Source organism: Mus caroli, chromosome 8 (genome assembly GCF_900094665.2).
Source record: "Mus caroli chromosome 8, CAROLI_EIJ_v1.1, whole genome shotgun sequence".
Lineage (NCBI taxonomy): Eukaryota > Metazoa > Chordata > Mammalia > Rodentia > Muridae > Mus > Mus caroli.
Window position 1 is genome coordinate 40,759,240 of NC_034577.1, and position 20,987 is coordinate 40,780,226.

Here is a 20,987-nt window from a genome sequence, read left to right on the forward strand (position 1 = left end):
TAAAGATCAACTTTAATAGCAATCATTAAAAAATAATTAGTGCTGATTCATTAAGAGTGACCAATGTACCATATTAAAATGAGATGTAGTTAACAGGGAAACTGGATACAGGACAAGGAAGGACTTTCTGTAATTCTTTTGCAATTCTATGAGCTTAAACTGTTATAAAGTAAAAGGTTTATTTATTATTTTTTTGGTGCTTTGCTCTAAAACATTCTAGAGTCTCCTGCGTGTTGAGCTCAGGGAAGTCTCTCCTAATTGTTTATAGTTCCCTCAACTCACAAGAAAACAAGACAGTTGGAAAACAGGTCCTCTATCAAGCCCATTTGCCTGACTTCTTATTTGGTCCCCCAGGAGCCTCCCAGATCTACCTCATTGGGCTGTTTTTAATGACAGAAGGAGACTTGGAAGGGATAATTATCTCCAAGGTTGGTTCTTATTATAGAAACTTTTTTAATTTGCCTGGTCTGACACTGACTCTTTGATATTCATCTCAGAGGCTTCACAGGAGCTGACTTCAATATCCTATGAAGGCCTAAGCATGGAAAAGAAACCCTTGTCTTCTCCAGGCTATTTGAAGTGTTCTGGTCCATCACACATGTGCTGCCCCCATGAAAGGCATGGCCTGTGATCTGAACATGGAGATACATAGAAACATAGAGATGCAGAGGCTGAAAACATGGAGGAGGAGGAGGCTATGATGTTGAGCTGTGCCTGGAGACTGGTGATTCCCTCCACAAGATGACCACAGAGTCATTACTTCATTGTTGAGAAAGAGAAAGTTCCATACTGATGTTGGGGCAAAGAATGGAAGATACTGCCTTGGACCACAGATACTTGAAAAGTACAGAATAATTTCCCAAGGTGACACATGTTTCAGAGAGTCGGTCCTACAGGCATCTTTTGTTTCACTGCCATTTACAGGCAAAAAACAGAGATGATAGACTGATCAATGATAAACAGATAATAGTTGCTACAAGATAGATAGATAGATAGATAGATAGATAGATTGATAGATAGATAGATAGAAAGATGATAGATAAGTATACGATAGGTAGATAGATATAGACAGACAGGTAGATAGAGATGATAAATAGGTAGATGATAGACAGACAGATGATAGATAGACAGATAAATGATAGATAGATAGATAGATAGATAGATAGATAGATAGATAGATAGATAGCAGACAGATAAATGATTGGCAAATAGATTTTATATATATATATATATATATAGAGAGAGAGAGAGAGAGAGATTGATAATGATTGGTATATAAATGATAGAAGATAGATAATAGATGATAGACAGATAAATGATTAGTAGATAGATGATAGATAGATGATAGATAAATGATTGTTAGATAGATGATAGATAGATGATAGACAAATAGATGATAGAATAAAGAAGGCAGGAAAGAAGTGAAGGTAAGATGAGGAAATGAAGGGGTTCACAGAAAAGGCAAGGAGGGAGGGAGGGAAGGAGAGAAGAAAGGAAAATTTTCTAATGGAAAAATAATTCCTTCCTCTTGAAAACTTGAAATGCAAATAAATATAAGAATACACTTTTTGTGATTTTGCAATTTGTTAAGAATGTCTCTGACTGAATACCCACAGGCCCAGGCTTGTGCAGGCCCAGTGCAGGCAAGCGCAGGAGCTGTGCATTCGTGATTCCAACAGCCTTGTTATATCCCTAAGTCAGCAATCCAGCACCGTCTCCCCACTCCTCCTGGGCCTGCGCATTCTGCCCTCTCTTCCCCAATGTTCCCTAAGCCTTAGAGCAGTGGCTCCCAACCTTCCTAATGCTGTGACACTTTAATACAGTCCCTTATGTTGTGGTGACCCCCCAATCATTGCTCCTTCTGTTGCTAATGTTCTGATTCACACTGTAAATATCTGATATACATGGTAGATACCTGATATACATGGTAGGTCTGAGATGTGACCCTCACCCCAAAGGGGTCATAACCCATGATTTTGAGAACTGCTGCCTTAAAGGGAGTGATAGAAATGTCCTGTTTAGGGCTGGGTCACAAAACAAAACCCAACAGAAAAGCATGAAAATGAGATACTTCCAGGGAGAAGGGGGATGGGCAAGGGTGGGAGGAGCAAGAGCACGGGATAAGGCTGCAGTGCATCATATACACACACATATGGACTGTCAGTGAGTACGTTTGCTAAACATACTTTTAAAGGAATCTGTTTGGTTTACTGCAATTACTTATCGGTAATCTATTCACATACCTCTCTAGACATACTTGCACACTGCTGGTTAGTTATCTAACCCCCAGTGAACATAGATCCATGATTCCCATAGAAGAGCTGGCAGTTAAAAAGCTCTTAACACAAAGGTGAGCAGAAATAAGATGGTAGATCCGAGGTCCGTGGACTTGGGCGAAGGCACTGTGAACAGGAATTTTAAACTATAACAGTTCCATTGTGGTTAGAAATAATTTAGACCAGTCACAAATTAACATCAAAAATTTTTTTTCTGTTAAAAACATTTTGAGGATCTGGAGAGTGCTTCCTGCTCATCTAAGAGACCTGAGTTCAGTTCCTAGGACCCATGTTAGACAGCGGGCAATCAGCTACAAGTCTGGGTCCAGGGGTAGCTGATGCTTATTCTGGCCATTATAGTAACATGCACACTGGTATACACACACACACACCACCACCACCACCACCACCACCACCACCACCACTACCACCACCACCACCAAGTAAATCTTTAAAAACAGTCTTAGACATGTTTTTCATGTATTTGAATGTGTGTGTGTGCACATTACGTGTGTTAAGGTCAGCGGGCAATTTGCAGTGGTTGGTCAGTTCTCTCCTGTGAGGGTTTCAGGGATCAAACTCAGGTCATCAGGATTAGTGACAAAGGTCATAACCTGCTGAGCCATCTCTAGACCCATGGTCAAGTTTAAATAGCACAACTGGGAGGCTCCGGCTCCCTACATTGTGCCTGGTGCTCTCTCCTGTCCAAAAGGCCTTACCTTTCTCCTGCCTCCCCTCTTTCACTCTCTGACCCGGAAGTCCCTCCTCCTTCTAGCCAAGTGATTGATTGGTCCCTTGAAATCTTTATTCATTAGGGGAAGGTTCCGTCACAAAACAAAGATCACAAAAAATGTCTTTAGGCAGTCTAATAAAGTCAAAGAAATCTGAGGTAATAGAAAATAACGTGTGCAATTTTGCCATAGAGAAAAACAAGGAAACCATGAGGGGGTGTGACCAAAACGGCACTTGTTTTATGAAACCTGGAGGCTAAAGTAGCCACCTAAAATGCTCAGCCTTGTTATTGAGCTGAGGCTAAACCTGAGGCTGTTCACCCACTTTGGGGGCATTAGGTCCGGCCCTAAACTCTTAGATATGCCCAAGAAGGAAACTACAGAGTCACTTTTGCCTTTATGGATCTCAACTAACTCCGTCTCGCTTTTCATATCTGTCGGAGGCATATCTCAGGCCTCAAGATCCTCCTGTTGTGATTCTTTCAAGATGCATCAATAACTCTACCCTGCTTCTCCTGAGTGTAAAAAACTTGATTTTCCTCACTGCCTAAGGCCATGTGCAATGTGCAGACATCACCATACACTGTCCCAAGGGTTACAAGATGAACCACTGGTTTGACAGAAAGAGTCTGGAGCCACTGGGCCTGAAAATAGGCCTATCAGTAAAGCCAAGTATTCCCAGAGTAGGGCTAAGATTTCCCAGTTAAATAAGTTATGAAAGTCAGGCAAATAACTCCTTTTTATTATTCGGTGTTTCTCTATTTCACAGCAGCCAATGGGGTAGGAGGCACTTATATTCCACTTGGACTTTTTCTATGGAGAATAAAAAAAAAAGTCTCCCCACTCTAAAAAGAAGTTAAAGCCATGCTGTTTCCTTTAGAATGAAAAGACGTTTATGAACTTTTTCCTTGGAAAAAGCATAGACCTAACATAGACTTCCAAAACTTGCCTCAGACAATGATCTTGTCCTCTGAGTTAATTCGAGGAGCTCAAAGTGATGACTTTCAGGGATAAGCCACATTTTGTTGCTCCCGTTTCAAGCCTGTCGATGCAGGCGGCCACAGGAGCGTTTTGAGGCATGAGATGGGGATGGAAGTCTATGTTAGGTCTATGCTTTTTCCAAGGAAATTGGTTTCCACTGTGGAAGTCTAGTGTTTGGGGTTTTATAGGCTGTTTCTTAGTTTAGTTGTTCATTTGACAGAGTATCACTTTTAGTTTCAGGAGATGAACTTTATTCCACAAAGACCCATCACCAAGGAGGGGACCTGTCACCAAGGGGACTCAAAAGAATCTAAAGGCATCCATTCCAGCTCCAGGGAATTGGCTCCAGGATCCCCATGGATACTCAAACCCTCAACTGTAACAGAAAATCCTCTAGTGTTCACATGTATCCAAAGCAAATCTAAAGATGACGAGTTTTAAACCATATCTTGATGACTACAATACCTACTGGAATGCAAATGTGGTGAGAGAATATTATGGTTTATTGCTTATGGAGATTTGACAAGGAAGGAGTCTATGCATGCATGCATGTTTAATACAGACACAACTTCATTTATGTGTGTGGGGGATGCATGTATGTCTCCATGTGTGAGCACACATGTGCACGCGGACATGTGTGTATATGGAGACTTAAAAAGTTGATGTAAGGTGTCTTTCTCAGTCCCTCTCTACCATATTTTTTCAAGAAAGACTCTCATTTAACCCTGTGTTCAAGAGTCTGGCCAGACTGCTGGCCAGTAAACTCCAGGGATCCAGCCTCAGTATAGAGGAGCACCTCCGCACCCTGAGTTTATGTGGGTGCTGGGGATCACGTTTACACAACAAGTTCTCTATTGAGTCATCTCAACTCTAGGCACAGTTAAAAAGAAAAATTCTTTTCGTTCCCCGGTTGTTGGAATGCTGTTAGATTCTATGTTAAATCCACAGCTAGATGCTGAAGACCACCGAACAAACACGTAAGCATTCTTCCTTCCCTTCTGACAACATGGACAAACGTCCCTGACGACATGGACAAACGTCCCTGACGACATGGACAAACGTCACAGGAGTTACCTGAAGGACATTTAACTCATGTCACCAGTTTTTAAATGAGTGGTTTTATAAGAGAAATTCGCCCCCCGCAAATAACCATGTTGCTCTATAATTTCATACAAAATGGGACCACACGCAGCTCTAACCACTGTCCTGTGTTAAAACCACCCCCGAATGTGATCTTCTCCAAGTCCACAGGGAAAGAACTTTGATACAGGAACTCCATGTTTGGTTTTCAGTTTAAAAACTGTAATAAAAAAAAAATGTGCAACAGAACTGTTACCAAACTCACATTAATCAGAGAGGGAAACTGGCCTCCTCTAAATAATTTATCTCTCGAGTACCAAAAAAAAAAGAAAAAAAAATCCACTTACACATATAACCAAATGTTATTTAATATCTTAAAAAGTAACACAATCCAAAATGGATATTTCACACAACACTACATATACAACATGAACACAATATTACCATATGGAGGGACTTTCAAATATAGACTTACAAAAATCCCTGTCCTTTTTTTTTTCCTTTTAACTTATTGTACTAAGGATGACAAGGAATCATCATTTACAATATGGTACACGGACACGATAAAAACCATGTTACAAATGTGCTGTTAGAAATCAGTAACAGTAGGGAAGACGTTTCATGAACTGCAGTTATTTCTTATGAAATACTATACAATATAAACAGAACATCCATCTTGGATGACCTTTACAGCAACCAGAGACCAAGTCATTTAAAGTTTTTTTTTTTTTTTTCAGTGCAAAAACATTTTTTATTCAAGGCAGTCTTGGCTGCAAAACTCCTTCCTAACATAGTGAATCCCACGTGTACTTCTTAGCTCATTGACCCTAATGTAATCGTCACAGTCAGCCACGCAGAGAAAGACACCTACAGAGCCATGATCCCTTGGAACTCGGAGGGTCAAACTGAATTCTCTTCCAGAGAGTACAGGTGTCACTGCTCTAAGGACTTTACATTTGTACCTGTTGACACTGACATGAAGGTGACTCTAGGGGAGCTCTACTCCTAACTGGCATGCGTGCACAATACTACACAGTATTCTGTTCTTCCAATGTGGAAACAGTGGTGGTGGAATAGGTATCTAGGTGGGAGGAGGAGACAAGGAGGCAGAGAGGGTAACTCTCAGAGGAAAGGAAGTCAGGGCTGTCTAGAATGTTCTATAGGATGAAGGTCCCGGAGCTGGAGAGGACTGGGATTGGAGGGGAGCTCAGGTCTCAGATGTGGTACCTCTTTTGGGGCAAGAGTAGGGGAATGGGGGGTACCAAGGTCAGCCTTTGGACAGGGAGGTAGGCAGGTGCACAAGGACCAGCCTGGCTCTAACCTTCCATTTCTGCCTTTCCAGAGCCATTGGTACCTCACTCGGAAATACCCTTTTCCTAGTCGGACGGGTGCGTGTGCTCACAAGTGAAGCCAGCAATGAGCCGTTAAAGGCCTCTGACTGCCTGCATACAATCACAAGACCGCTAGTTTCCCCTGGAGCTTTGCCGAATTCTAAATTTTGCAACCATTAAGCCTGTGAACAACAATAATAAAGACACAGGCATATGGATCATAGAAGCCGTCACCACGGAGCCCCTCTGCATTGCTGGCGCAAGCCAAGGGGACGGATATCAATCAGGGAGAAGCCAGTACCTTCTGCAAACACATGAGATCTACTAATAAAATGTCTCCCTGTGTATAATTCATGAAATGTATCCTAAGGAAAACTCCATGAGAAAATATCACTTGTATCATTAATACTCTAAAACCTTCTTCGAGAAGGATGAGGTGACAGCTGATTCTTTTGTATTTCTTGGCAAAGCTCGGACAATAGCAATCCCTTTCCGCCATGTTTAACTAGCCCAAAGAAAAACAATGCCTCCCATGGCTTTTGCATTCATTTTTCTTGTTTCTAATTTCCCCAAGCCTTAAACACGGGCCAAGGAGTCCCTCGCTCACAGGACGTTATTGGATGGGTTTGACAATGGCGGGGGTGGGGGTGGGGGGTGGGGAAGTTGGGGGTGGGGAAGGAAGCACCACTCCTTGTGTCTACTGTGGTCTGCGCTACACTGCTAGTTGGGTGTGGGACTGGTCTGTGGGAAAGGAGAAAGCAGATGTCAAAGACCTTCTATCTCATAATTTGACAAAACTCTTGGAATTGGATCAGCTTCCCAGATCCTACAAAGCAGGGCTTGATATAGTTTAGTGGATGGTATGTAGCTGAGCACTGTGAGGAGTGCTTGATAAATATTTTAAAGAAAAACTTAAAAAAAAAAAACTGTTTCAGCACCTTCCACTGCCTGGAGCAGCCAATGTTCCTGAAGATGGGGTTATCACAGAAATGACAGGAACCCAATGAGAAACTGTAAACAAAGGTGGATGTCTGGACTGGCCTTTGACGACAGTGGTATTGGTGTGGACTTGTTCATCTCGCACTTCCTAACTCAATACCAGTAAAGGGGTGCTGAGGTGCTGGGATTCCAAACACCTCTTTGAATGAAATGGACAAGGTGTCAAGCTGCATTTGTTTTCTTTATTAGCACACATCATAAAAATAGCATTTTAGTGATGTCTCACCATGGCCTATCAAACAGATAGAAAATAGGTCACTGGGAGAGAGGGGGAGAGAGAGAGACAGAGAGACAGAGAGAAAGAGAGACAGACAGAGAGAGAGAGAGAGAGAGAGAGAGAGAGAGAGAGAGAGAGAGAGAGCTGCCACTGTGTTTCTGGGGGATCTTGAGTCACACCGTTTGTCTGCTCCTGTCAAGCATACGTGTGACCCACAGGACCTGCTCTGCCATTGTGCGGCTAACGCTTCAGAAGCACTTTGAGATGCCCAGTTGAGCTGCGGAACTTTACCAGTCGCTGGTTGTTAGCGCAAGCTCAGAATGCTACCTCTCCCAAATGGTCTGGTGAGAACTGTGCCCATCACTGTCGCCACAAGCTTTGCCTTCAAGTACACTTTGTGGTGACAAGTGATTAATCCTAGGTAGGACTGTACAAAGCTATCTTAACCTAAAAGAGGAAGGATGTTCTTCTAGGTACACCCCCCACCCCCACCCCCTTCCTGTCTTGGTGGCAGCTGCAATAGAATTTCATTGTCCATTGTAACAGTTTCAGAAAGAGACATTTAGGAACAGCTGGTGTTTAAATCACTGCTCCTCCACATTCCCTTTCCATTTGTGTTTCCTGAATGTGAATTCCCCAACATAAAAAACACAGGCATTTCTTATTTCTACCTGGTTGCTCTCATTTCTTCTTTCCTATTGGTTTTCCCTATTGGGTGTGCACACATCCTATTTTTGCACTCATTAAGGTCTCCTGAGATGTGTAAGATATATAAAACGGTAGATAAATTGCTTAACAGACATCCCAGAATGCACGGCACAGTTCTTTTAATAAGAAGGAAGTTTGGGCTCCATAGGGTAGCGTATGATAAAAGCAGAGAGGCCCAAAGTGCTTCAAAGTTGGCAGTTCAAATTTCTCATGTCTTTTCTTATGGGGGGGGGGTAGCAATCCAATTCAATTTCTATAGGAATTAATAACTTCCTAAATGTTTACCAAGTGGCTCTTTGCCAAAGAGGACTTTCTCTCTCTCTCTCTCTCTCTCTCTCTCTCTCTCTCTCTCTCTCTCTTTCTCTCTCTCAATAGCAGAAGTGGAGAAGCGGGGAAGACAGTAATTTTAAAATGTTCATTCATTTGTAACAAATCAAATGTGCTTTCATGGGGGAGAAGGGAGAGAGAAAGGGGAACAACAGGCTTATAGTTGGAAGCCAAAGGATGTTGTGAAAGAAAACCATGGCAACGAAAAAGTCATGAGTCCAATGGGTAAGTCACCGACACACACGCAACACCATGGCCTACTGTTGAAACGCGTTTGAAACATTGCTTTTTTGTCTTAAGAACACACTTTAACACACCGTGGCTGCCATTTCATCAGATTCATGGAGGTAGTTATATGTAAAAAATAAAAATTACCATAAAGTAATATGTTGTATCATAATAATATATAAGTGTGCAAAATGCCGACAGATGTGTTGACCCTTTAAAGTTGAATGCCTCACAGAGATTCAACCAGACTCAGTTTTGTAAACTTTTCCGTTGATAAACTCTAAAAACTAGACATGCCGTCATGGAACACAAAGCTGTGGTTCCAGTGGAGAATAATCGTGGCAAAGCCCAGAGAGGGCCTCAGCCTGAGGCTGTGAGAGTCAAGAGTCTCACCATCTTGATGAGACCATCTTAGACACATGCGCATATCCTATCTGCCATGTGCTTCCCACCACCAGTGCTTCCTCTATTCAAGAATCCAGGTTAGATTCTCACAGGAGTGTTTCTCCACGGCATGTCTGTTTGTGTGGTATATCATCTTTAAAGCCCATCTTGCTATGCTAATGGCTGCTGGTCTAAGGGAGGTTCTTTTGTTTATTTATTTTTAAATCATGTACTCCATAATGATTAGGCGAATAGTGTACACATTTTGTTTGAATAACACCTTCTGTAAACCTGTTTCTTGTGAACTATCAAAAATTCGTATTTTAAAGCTTCACTTAAACGTAGTTACGTCCTCTCCTGTTCACAGGGCACTCGGTTCTTCCAATGGCTACGTTCAGAGGGTCAATCAGAGACTAATGTATTGTTTGAATGGTCCTATTATTTATGACTTGAGTATGCCAAAAGTTTCAGAGCAGGTTGGTTTTTTTTCTTTGGGGGTGGGGTGGGGGATTAATTTAGACCAGATCTAGGAATCATATGGTATATGGCTCCTTAAGCAAACAGACTACAAAGTATACAAGATACATGGTTGCTCTTTCTGGACATGACTTAAGCGATAAGATAAACAGTGTGTTTCCGGACAACCGAGGCCTGCCTGGGAGGAAGTGAAGTATGAGATTCAAAGCCAATTGCCTTAAGCATTTCAATGATGTAGCGGTATATTGAGAATCTTGCTTAAGCTTCATTACAATAAGCACAAAAAAGAAATGTATACCAAACTTAAGGAGCCCAGTTTGACCCAACACAACTTCCAAATAGCAGACCAAAAATGAGTATATGTGTTTCCACCTACTTCATATGACAGAAAAAGAAGTAGCTCACAAACATGCTCGTTACCGGAATCTTGAGGGAAAATATTTTATATTGATTTTAAGTCATTTAGTTATGAATTCATTATGGTATATGGCTCCAAAACTCATCTGACACTAAAGTGAATATAACTTTATCTCTGGTCATGTTCCTGGGATCAGACCTAACCCTGGTGCAGATGGATTTCCAGTACCTACAGATGTATGCAGTGCTTCTCAGGAAACAGGGACTTTGGCAGAAGCGCCTTTCCTGTAGGACTGAAGAGGAATGGTTAGTGGGCCCCCTCCTGCCAAGCCTTTTGATACTGAGCACAGCGTCATAAACCAGAGTGTGGAGAAACCACTGTAAAAGATGAGGGTACTGCCACACAATCCCCCGGAACGGAACGCGCCTCCTGACATTGTTACAAAGTATCTGTAAACATTACTCTGGCATAGTTCATGAATGCATAATTGTCATTCTGATACATTTTAGGGGAGTACAAATTAAGAATATACCACACCAGCAGAATGAGGACACTCCACTGTCCATTATAAGGGCCCATGTATATTTCTAATCAAAAATTACTTTAAATGTTTGTCTCTATAGATATCTTCCCAGGAATAAAAGGCCTGAAGTTCAACTCTCCCTAAATTTGCTCTTTCCTACAACCACTAAAAATCATCTCCCACAGCCTAATTTAGGCATTCTATTTAAAACTACATAAAATAGATTTATGTCCCTTCCATTAGAAAGAATAACACCCTCAGGCCACATTCTTCATTTGTACCATAAAGAACATTTTGTTTCCCAACAAACTAATCACTGTATCTAGTATAGTAAGCTCGCTCATCCTAAGTGTCTCAAGGAGGCAGGCATCCCGCTCCAGTATCTGATTCATCCCTCCGGGTCATCCATGCACCCTCCTCCTCCAGCACTCAGTGCTGTGTCCCCGCCCTCCTCCGTGAGACTGCATTTCCCTTCCTTTGTCCACTTCAAAGGCCTATATTCCGGTCTGTGATTAGGGAAGGTTAAAAAAAAAATACTCAAGACAAGCATCAGTGAGCTGGAAAAGAGCGAAAACAAACACTCTAACTACGTCCATCCATCGGGACCTCTGACCCACTCCCATGGGCTCCTCCCGCAAGAGTGTCGTGAAAACTCACAGTGAAAAATGACTGGTACTTTAAAGGACTCACACACAAAGGGCTGGGGTCCCTTCTGCCCAGTTTGGCATTGATTTTCTTTTCCACAATGGACACCCCTACATTTACATTTTGTGGCGGCTTTTTTTTTTTTTTTGAGGGAGGCGGGGCTATCAAGAATTAGTTCCATGGCCCCATTCCCTATAGGCCAGCTGGGAGCAACACAACTCTGTGGCATTTCAGAATGGAAATTGGCAACTGTATGACATTGAAAAATGCATGTTCCACTTACAGTGTGTAGACTTTCCTATGTGTGCTCAGATACAGTTAGTGACGCGGGAGCAGACGTGTGTACATCTCCCCTACTGCTATTCGGTTGCTACAGAGCCATACATGTGAAAAGCAATACTCCAAAATGAAGATTTTTTTTTTTTTGCCCTAGCCTACTTAGCAGCACAGCTCAAGTAACCCCCAACCTGTGCTTGAGATGTTTGTCTTTGCAGAGATGTAAACATCAGGCCCAATCGTCGTAAACGTTGCTGTATCGGATGAGACAGAAGATCTGAGGCAGAAGGACAATCATACACTAGTAACAGAAGCTTGCAAGCAGTTGGAAGGTTTCTGTAATTTCTCAGCTTCGCTGGTCGGGGGATCCGTACTGGCGCGGAAGTTGAAGGTTGGACCAGCCCCGCCATGGGCTGGACTCAAAGCAGGATTCTGACGGCGGTTGCTTTCAACAATGCTTGATGTGTTGGAAGCCAGGCTCTCCCGAGTGCTAGAAGAGTAAAAAGGGTTGGTTTTGGTTTGGCTTTGAATATAAACAATTATTTGTTGAGCCCCTGAAGGAAGACCAAGTGATGGGGCTAATGGACTTCCTCTGTTGGTTCGTGATGTCATATCAATGTGCATCTCCATGATTATCTGACTGTGTTCATCCAGCCTGGGCTCTGAGACTCATGTGAGATATGAACTGCAGCTCACCTGGTTTCTGACTACGAAATGTGGTTTGAAATGTTTTCCCCTGTTCTTTATTTTCAAAAGGTGATGTGAGAGATGCCTACCACACTGGCAATGAACACACATGCCTATGTGATGATTTCAGCAAAAGTTGGGAATGCACAGACATCATGGCTCTTGAAAAAGATCTGTAATTGTACTAAAAGATTCCATTCCTTCGATATGCTTTTAATTAGATGTTAACTTGGCAGATGGACTTCAAACATGACACTAGCTGACTTTGCCACACAAATAGGAATGAAACTATTTGTAAATACTTTCTACCTCTGTCTCTATTTTACCACTTCAGTGAAAACATAGTTGTGTGTTCACATAAAGAACATTTTATCTCCCCTCTCTCATTTCTTTGTGAAGCTGCAATTCATTCCTGACTCCCTTTGAGAAAAATATTTTTATTTCTTAAGGATGAGGTGATTTTAAAATTTCATTATTTCCATTTAAGATTTCTAAATCAGAAATATTTGAATTGATTTCACTGCTATAGGAGATTTAAAACATCCATGTTTGAAAAGTGCCGGACAACAGCAGAAATAAGATCGCTTGGCTGGAGCCGGGCGTGGTGGCTCACGCCTTTAATCCCAGCACTCGGGAGGCAGATCACACCACTGGGCTGAAAGGGAGGAGGAAGGTTCTATATTCAAGGTTCTCAAAGTGACTCTAAAGCTTTTTACCTACTTACCTAGAACAAAGCAATCAGAATTGTTCTCAAAATACCCATCCCACTGGCACGATTCAAAGCTCAAAACATATTTGAAGAGTTATTTCCACACCTAGTCTAAGCTAGCTAAACTTAGTTATCAGATCAACAACCATGGTCTAGACACTATCTCCTTCCTTAGCAGCAAATTCCAACTGGGTATCTAACCCTGATCCTTTAGCAATTTGAGTTTTTGCATCATCAAGAAGCCAAGAATTAATTGTTCAAATAGCAGTATGTACACTGACGATCAAACAAACAACAAAACCCCCAATATTTTCCTTTTGGATGTAGTGGATCAATGTGCTTCAAGAGCTAAGTCAAGTTCTTCTGTTCAGCCTCTGATAGCATGGGCACATCTAAAGAATACACCAAAATGCCACTTAGGATACAAGGCACTTGGCTTATCTACTTACCTGCCTGACCTCTTTCCCTAGAAAAATCCATCAGTAGTTTTCCAGAGCTGTGACTGAGGTGTGGGGTCAGTGGAGGAAGGATGAAGGGCAAAGATGTTGCATCCCCAAGATTTTAAGATACAGTCCATTCACTGCACTTTTAATCATGATAGCCACTTAAAAATAAAATGTGGGTGGGTGGGTGGGTGGGTATGCATGTGCGTGAGCACACCATGATACATCTTCAAAGATCAAAGGACAACTTGTGGAAGTCCTTTCTGGTCTTCCACCATATGGATCCTAGGATCAGCCTGAGGTGTCAGGTTTGGTGGCAAGTGTCTTTTACACACTAAGCCATCTCACTGGTAATAACTCTTAACAGCACCTAACTTCATCATGTCTAGAATGGGAGAACTGTGCTGTGACTTACCTACTTAAGAGTGATGGTAAAGAAGAAATAAGCATGGGTGTCGTAGCACATTAAAATCTAGGAAGGTGCCATTTCTGTTACACATCTGTCACATAATCAGCGAAACAACTACCGTAGTTTAGGTTGGGATGCTATCACTAGTGACATTTTTCTATGAGAGTATGAATTATAAGGTCCAAAGGATATACATTTTAAAATAGCTTTTGAGGAATCAACTTCACATTTATTGTATACCTGCTGTATTCCAGATAATGTGCTTGGAACTGGACACAGAAATTGTTCCAACACAACACATTAGTTATGTCTTTGGAATAAGATGTGCTTGATCACTTCTGAGCTACATCTAATGCATCCGTAGGGATGGATAGGCACAGTACTCTAATTTCTGCAAAGAATAGATTTCACTACAGCTGTAATCATGAGCAGTGTTTGTGACGTTCATACAGAGGGATCTGGATATACTGATGAAAATCCAACAGAGGTGGCTTTTTACTAATAAAAATATTTATCAATTTTAATTTTGAAAAAAAAATGGAACACAACCTTTTAAAGGAGCTATTTAGGCCAGGAGTGGTGGTACACATCTTTAATCCCAGCACTTGGGAAGCAGAGCAGATAAATTTCATGAGTTTGAGGCCAGCCTGGTCTACATAGTGAGTTCCAGGACAGTCAGAACTATGTGGAAAGACTGTTTTAAAAGTGTATTTAGGACTTCCTAGAGGGGAGATTCACTAAGTGATTCTGCTTGCTGTCCATCCTCTTTCTGGCACAGGGTTTTCCAGAGCACATGCCCATGGCTGCCTGGAGTCTCTCTGGTAATTGTGTGGATGTTTCTCAGCCAGTTGGGGGGAGGTCTCACATTTGAAACAGCGACCTTTTCATGTGAAGACATTTTATTTTAAATATTACTTTTCACACAGCACAGTTCAAGTTGTGTGTGTGTGTGTGTGTATGCATGCAAGCACACATTTTAATATTCTTTAGTTTCTATAAACTGGACTGAAAACATGGCTAACCATAACTTCTGGGTAATCTCTAAAGCCTTCAAGTGAAGAGAGAAAAAACATTTTTTTCTTGGTAGAATCATAATCGCTTAATGAATAATTTTAAGGGCAGATCCCCATAAATGGCCTCCTTCAAATTCACACTCCTCACAGTGATGGCACAACAGCCACGTAACAGTGATCGCTCACTCACTGGAATACCACTCCAGTTGAAAACTCTAAAATCCAATATTCTCTTTTTATACTCTTTCAATGCATTTGGAAGGTAACGTGGTAAACCTAGGGAATTATATAGAAAGCAAACTTGTCAGCTCATTTCTAATCAAAGGGTCCTAATATAAAACAGCAAAATTAGAAATTCTTGTATTCATTTTCTGCCTAATGTTTTTGGGAGCTCCACATGTTGCAGGAGAGGGAATCCAATCAGGTGTTACTAGACAGACCCATGGTTAGCGGGGAAAGGTTCTCTCTCTAGAATGAACGTCCCCTTCTTACTTACAAACTCTATGTTACACAGTCCGTGTTTCACGATAAATAATATATTCTGTGAAGATGCTTGTTCAACTATCTCATGACTATGTCTTTTTACTCCAAAACAAGCCAAAGTTTTAATACTATAGAAGCCTTTAGGTTAGAACCTCCTCAGTCCCAACAGCTCCTTCAAAGCAGTCTCAGGAGTGCCGCTGCTTGCTGCCTAAGTCCAGGTGCTGAGGGGGCAATGTGAAGGGCTTGAGCGTCGAGCAAGAAAGGCACTAAGCAAAGCGGTCTACATGATAAAAAAATGAACATAAAGACACAGGCAAGTAAGCCATCCTTTCCATAAGCAATGGCGGTTAACTTTTATCACAGACCATCAGTGGTCTGCTTCCTCCTGCTAGGGTTTTTAAGAGAGGAAAAAAAAAATGTAGAACAGGAAGACAGGTGGAGGAGGACAAAGAAAATTAATTGGAAAATAAAATCTGATGTGGGAGAGAAAAATATATTTAGCAAAATATTTTCTTTAAAAAGACCAGAGTCAGTGCTCCTTGCGTTTTCTCAAGGATCCTTAAGGTACCAGGGTGGACCTGGGCTCCTGGACTCCCAAGCAGTTTACCAGAGTTCCAACTCTGATAGATGTCTGTCAGACATTAGAATGTCTATTTATGTGTTAGCCTGGAAAACAAGGTTATGTGACCAAAATAATAACAAATCAAGAGCTGGTTCTTTAAGAAATAGCAAATGCCTGATTGTGGAATTAACATTATAGTAACTCCCCACGTCTGACTTTGGGGTAATGTGTCTCCAAGATACCCAGAAATAGGGTGAAATGATCATGACTAAGTTCATTATAATTCTTAATAACACAAATGAACAAATGAAGTACCGATGTGGGTACTTATTGTGACTATAAATATTATGAGGTCTTGGGAAATGGAGATGAGGATGTATACATCTCTCAGGAGCATTTCTGCATCTTAGAGTCACCAATCTGGAGCAGGATTCAGAAGCAAGATTTAGATCCCAAGTTGCTGTTTAAAGAGAAGAAAGAGCGATGGAGCAAAACAGGAAGTGTGACATCTCTCTGTGTGTGTGTGTGTGTGTGTGTGTGTGTGTGTGTGTGTGTGTGTGTGTGTGTGTGCGTGTGTCACCCCTAAGCAATGGCAATGCATGGGAGGGCACCATTGGGCTTTATACACTCAGAACTATCAGCAGTGCTGAACTATCAGGACACTAAAGGGCGGTGGCCACGTCTCTGTCCACATCAAGGTGGGAGAAGAAGACGTCTAAGCAAGTGGCACAGCATAGGAACTGAAGTGGCATGGAACTTCTGGGTCCTTTGGAAAGACTGTAAAACCCATTACTATCTCCACAGTAAAGGGGGCAGCCGTTATCCCGGCACCAAACTGCTCTCCACCACTTTCCTCGCACTGACTATATTCATCATACTCAGAACATTACTTTTTAAAAATTTTTTGAAGGACTTAAAAAAAAATCCCTTTTCCTGGTTGTCAATACAAATAGAAGAAGACCATTGGGATGCGTTGGTCTCAGATCAGACTCTGATGCAAGCTTTAGGGAAGGGACCAACCCACCAGTCCAGATTAGTGATCTCTACAGCTGCAGAAACATTTTTTTTTGGTTTCAATTCCTGAAAAAGAAGTTAGAAAACAGGCTGTTAACAACACAGGTCACACAACTCACAGCCCTCGTTCACAGTCTCAGACTGTGAAGCCAGCTCTCTGGCATAAAGCCCCGGGCCCTGGCGGGTGTATGTGTATACAGGAGGCCAGCTCTCCCTACCGTGGGGAGTTGAATCCACTGTCCACCGTGATGCTGCTGCTATCCATACTGTCCAGCCGGGCTGAGTGGGTGGCTCTCTGGTTGCTGCTGCTATCAGTTTCTTTTGGGGTGAGGAGGGTGAGGTTTTTCTCAAACTTCCTCTGCAAGTCTCTTTCCTTCTCCCTCTCCAGAAGCCACTGCATGGTGCCCACATCATCTCTGTTTTTCTCCTCCTCCGCATTTTTGTTGGCCCCCTCCTCGGAGTCGTCATCGTCAGAGACGTTGTAATAGTCAAAAGAAGCCTCCTGGTTCCCTCCAGGCTCCTGCTGACGTTGGGACGGAGGCATGGCTTGGGCCGCGGATGTCCCAAGGGAAGGTTCCAGTTTCTCACAACGGCCTGGCAGTGTGTCAACGGGTGACTTTGGGTGAGACTTGAGGAGGGACAAGCTAGATTTGTGATAGCTGTTTACAGACAGGGTGCTGTGTAGAGGTTTGAACAGTGTGTCTTTGCTGAAAATTTCTTTCCTTTTGTCCAGGCTGCTGGGTTCTGCGCTGTGATGTTGTACAAGGCGGCCATTGGCTAACCCCTCTGCCACACCACCAGAGGCTGCAGGGCCCCCTCCTGGCCCTTTCGGTGACTCCTCCTTGTGCCCAACAGGTTCCCTGGAAGAATGGGGGGTCTGCCTCTCAGATGGAGACAGCTTTTTTACCCCCTCCACCAAGGTCAAAGTGTCATGGTCCTCCTTATTCTTCCCTAAAGGGGACGGTGCTGTGAGCACGGTCTCGCTCGAGGTGTTGCACTGAAAATAGTCATCCACAGCTGTTTTAGCCGGGCAAGGGCTGAGTTCCCCATAGGACGGCATACTCTCGGGGGTTTTGCCTGGCTCCAGAAGGCTACAAGCACTAGAAGGTTCCTTGCTGCCACCAACTATTTCTGGAATGCATACCTCCTTGTAGCTGGCAGAAGGAATATGAGCCCTTTGATGACCAATCGTTTGCGCAGGCCTTAAAGTACTGTCATCAATGTATGATTGGCTCGGTGTCTGGTCATCTTGGCTGCAGCCTTCAGCCAGGTCTTCCGGAGTCCCGAGTGAAGAAGCCCCCAGGGGACCTTTGGAGTTATCCATCGACCTGGATCTCTCCTTGGCCTTGTTGGACCTCTCATTCCTGGATCTCCGGTCCTGGGTATGGCTGTGGCTTCGGTGCACTTTGGAGTGGGAGCTTCCCCTGGAAGGTTCGGGAAAGGGCATCTCCGTTCTCCTTTTGGCCAGTTCGCCAGACACATCCCATTCTGGCGTCATGGGGAAATGGGACTCGATCACGTTCGTGTTGCTATGCATGATGAAGTTGTCCCCTTTGTGTTCAATGATGAAGCAGCCCTCTCTGGGGGCCCTGGTTAGAGGGTCGCAAAATTCATACTCCCTCTCACCGGGGATATCCAGATGCGAGCCATCCGAAGGATCTCCTTTGGACACTCGCGTCTTGCTGTGTGACCGAGACTTCCCGTGGGACTTGCGGTGAGTCCGGCTCTTTTTACTCCTTCCACTGTGGTGGGCGGAGGACCCGGCTTTGCTCCGGTGAGCTTTTTCTTCTTCAAGTTTCTTCATCAGGGCAGTGTGTCTCATGACATTTTCCACCGTCAAGTCCGGGTTGATCCGCCGGATGATCTCCATCTCCACTTCCCGGGGGATGGTCGTGGGCGTGTCCTCATCTCGCAGAGGCCACTCCTCGGGAGGAAACTGGGCAGAGAAATTGGCCAGCTGTTTGGTCTTGTCTTTCTTAAAACTCAGCCGGAATAACTTGAGGCCGAATTTTTTGGACTGCTTTTCACCATCTTTAGGTTTCGAGAGAGTTTCCGTCTTATAGGAGAAATTTATAGTGCTTTTGCTTTTTTCAGTGGGCGGCACCTGGCAGAGCGGAGGAGGGCAGTAAGGGTCTTTGCAGTCCTTGGCGGGCTTCCTCTGCAGGGTGGAGGCATGCATGCTGTGCACGTCTTCTCGGCAGCAGTGGCAAGAGTCGCAGTGCTTTCTGGGTAATGTCCTTTCCCTGACGCAGCCTGAGGCAGAGGGCGTTATGGTTCCTGGTTGTGGCGAGGTGCACTGAGACCTGTCAGGTACCCTCTCGTCCAAGTGGTACCACTTACTGTTAGTTCTTATGAGGGAGGGAGTAATGAAATAAGTCTGTGGGGTCACAATGAAATAGCCATCCGGAGTCGGATAGATTTTCCTCTCCCGTACCAGTGTGTTTAGGGTATGCCGTAGAATTTCTTGGCTTGGGGTTGGAACACCTAAGAGCAAAAACAGAGATGCTTGTGAGAGGGAGGAAGGGACAGGCTATGGATCCCCATTTTTTTTAGAGTCCTATTAACATTGCCAAATTTGAAGTATCACCTCATGGCATGTAAGCAGGCTTCAAAGGTGTTTATTATGTTTAGTGTGAATCCCAGTTTTCTCTGCTGACTCCTACGAATATTACCACCTAGAGAGTGAAAGGTGTTAAAGCAGGAAGAGGCTTGGGGGTGAGATGGGTGGGAAGGACTCTTGGCCCAGCATGTGTGAGACCTTGCTTGGGTTCCATGCCCAACATCGGGGGCTGCAAGAGAGAGACTGAAGTCAGAGAGCTTGATTGCTGCTGCCACAAACCCTTCTTGAGCATCCTAAAAGAGAGACAATTTTGTAAAGGCCAGGAAAATGATGAAAAGAGACATAAAGTTTAAGAAAATAGTTTTTTCCAATGAGATCACCAGAGAAGGGAGGCATGTGTGTATGTGTGTGTGTGTGTGTGTGTGTGTATCAGGCTGAAATCTTTACATATATGCACACATATATGGAATTACTTTAAAATTAATTTTTATAAATTTTATAAAAGGACAACTAGATTTGACCTCCTTTTCCAAACTTCTTTTAAGTTTGAGATGATAATATAATTATTTCACACACACCCCTTCATTTCATTCCTCCAAGCCTTTCTGTATATCACACCTTGCTCTTTTTTCAAATTCATGGCCTCCATGGGGGCTCCCAGAGATTGACTCACCAACCAGAGAGCATGCATGGACTGGACCTAGGCCTCCTACACAGATGTAGCAGATGTACATATGGGTTCCTTAACTAGTGGCACTGGGGGCTGACTCTGACTCCGTTGCTTCCCTTCGGATTCTTTCCCCTAGCTAGGCTGTCTTGTCTGGCTTCAGTGGGAGAGGATGCACCTAGTCCTGCTATTACTTGATGTGCCAGGGAGGGTTGGTACCCAAGGGGGAGGGGGGCTTTCCTTCTCAGAGGAGAAGGGGAAGAGGGGATGGAGAAGAGGAAAGGTGTGAGGGTGGGACTGGGAGGAGAGGAGAGGAGCTGTGATGAGGCTATAAAGAGAATAAATAAACTGAGAAAAAGAAACAAACCCTTGTTCTCTGTTTTCACTCCTTGTTATTGTATACATGTTTATGTACAGATACACTTAATGTAGAGTTCTCAGTCTGTAGAATGCTTTCCATATATATGTTTTCAGAGGTGACATTTGGTATTGGATAAACAATTGGTTGCTCTTCCCTGGGGGACACCATTTCTCCCATTCTCAGTGTTCTTTAGTTACTGGTAGCTGCACCCATAAGGTCTCACCACCATGTGGTAGCTGCACCCATTAGGTTTCATCACCATGGCTACCCAAGCATGAGGTGAATAAGAGCAACAACAATAGACAGGTCTCAGTGGATGGGGGAGGGGGGTGTAGAGAAAGCATGAGATCTCAACCTTACTCAAAGATCTGGACCACTCCAACATGCCTTGAAATTTTGAAATCCACCACTTTGCATGTTGAAACTGTCTACTGCGGTAGTGGCAGTCAGAAAAGAATGCTATCCTTAGCAAAAGTTAGTTGATGGAGATGGCTTTCCTAGTGTCTTAACTTTTGAGTCCTAATAAGTGTCCACACAC

General features: G+C 43.3%; 2 protein-coding genes across 8 annotated transcripts in view; both read right to left on the bottom strand.

Moving 5' to 3' along the window:
- Positions 1–973: 973 nt before the first annotated feature.
- LOC115031716 lies at positions 974–7,916 on the bottom strand (the record flags this gene model as incomplete). The annotated part of the gene is made up of 2 exons (XM_029480249.1): positions 974–1,401; positions 7,679–7,916. Coding segments are annotated over 2 exons (666 nt in total), but the record flags the coding sequence as incomplete, so codon positions are not given.
- Positions 7,908–20,987, bottom strand: part of Stox2 (storkhead box 2) — a 229,789-nt gene continuing 216,709 nt past the window's right edge. For 5 of the 7 annotated variants that reach the window (XM_029480538.1, XM_021169886.2, XM_029480540.1 and 2 more), the window contains 2 exons: positions 17,080–19,345; positions 7,908–12,031 (listed from right to left, as the gene is read on the bottom strand). In XM_029480538.1, coding sequence (XP_029336398.1) covers positions 11,836–12,031; positions 17,080–19,345 — 2,462 coding nt within the window. In that variant the 3' untranslated portion in view covers positions 7,908–11,835. Of the gene's footprint in view, positions 12,032–16,871; positions 16,928–17,079; positions 19,346–20,987 lie in introns of all 7 variants that reach the window. The other 2 variants (XM_029480539.1, XM_021169889.2) reach the window with 1 other exon arrangement.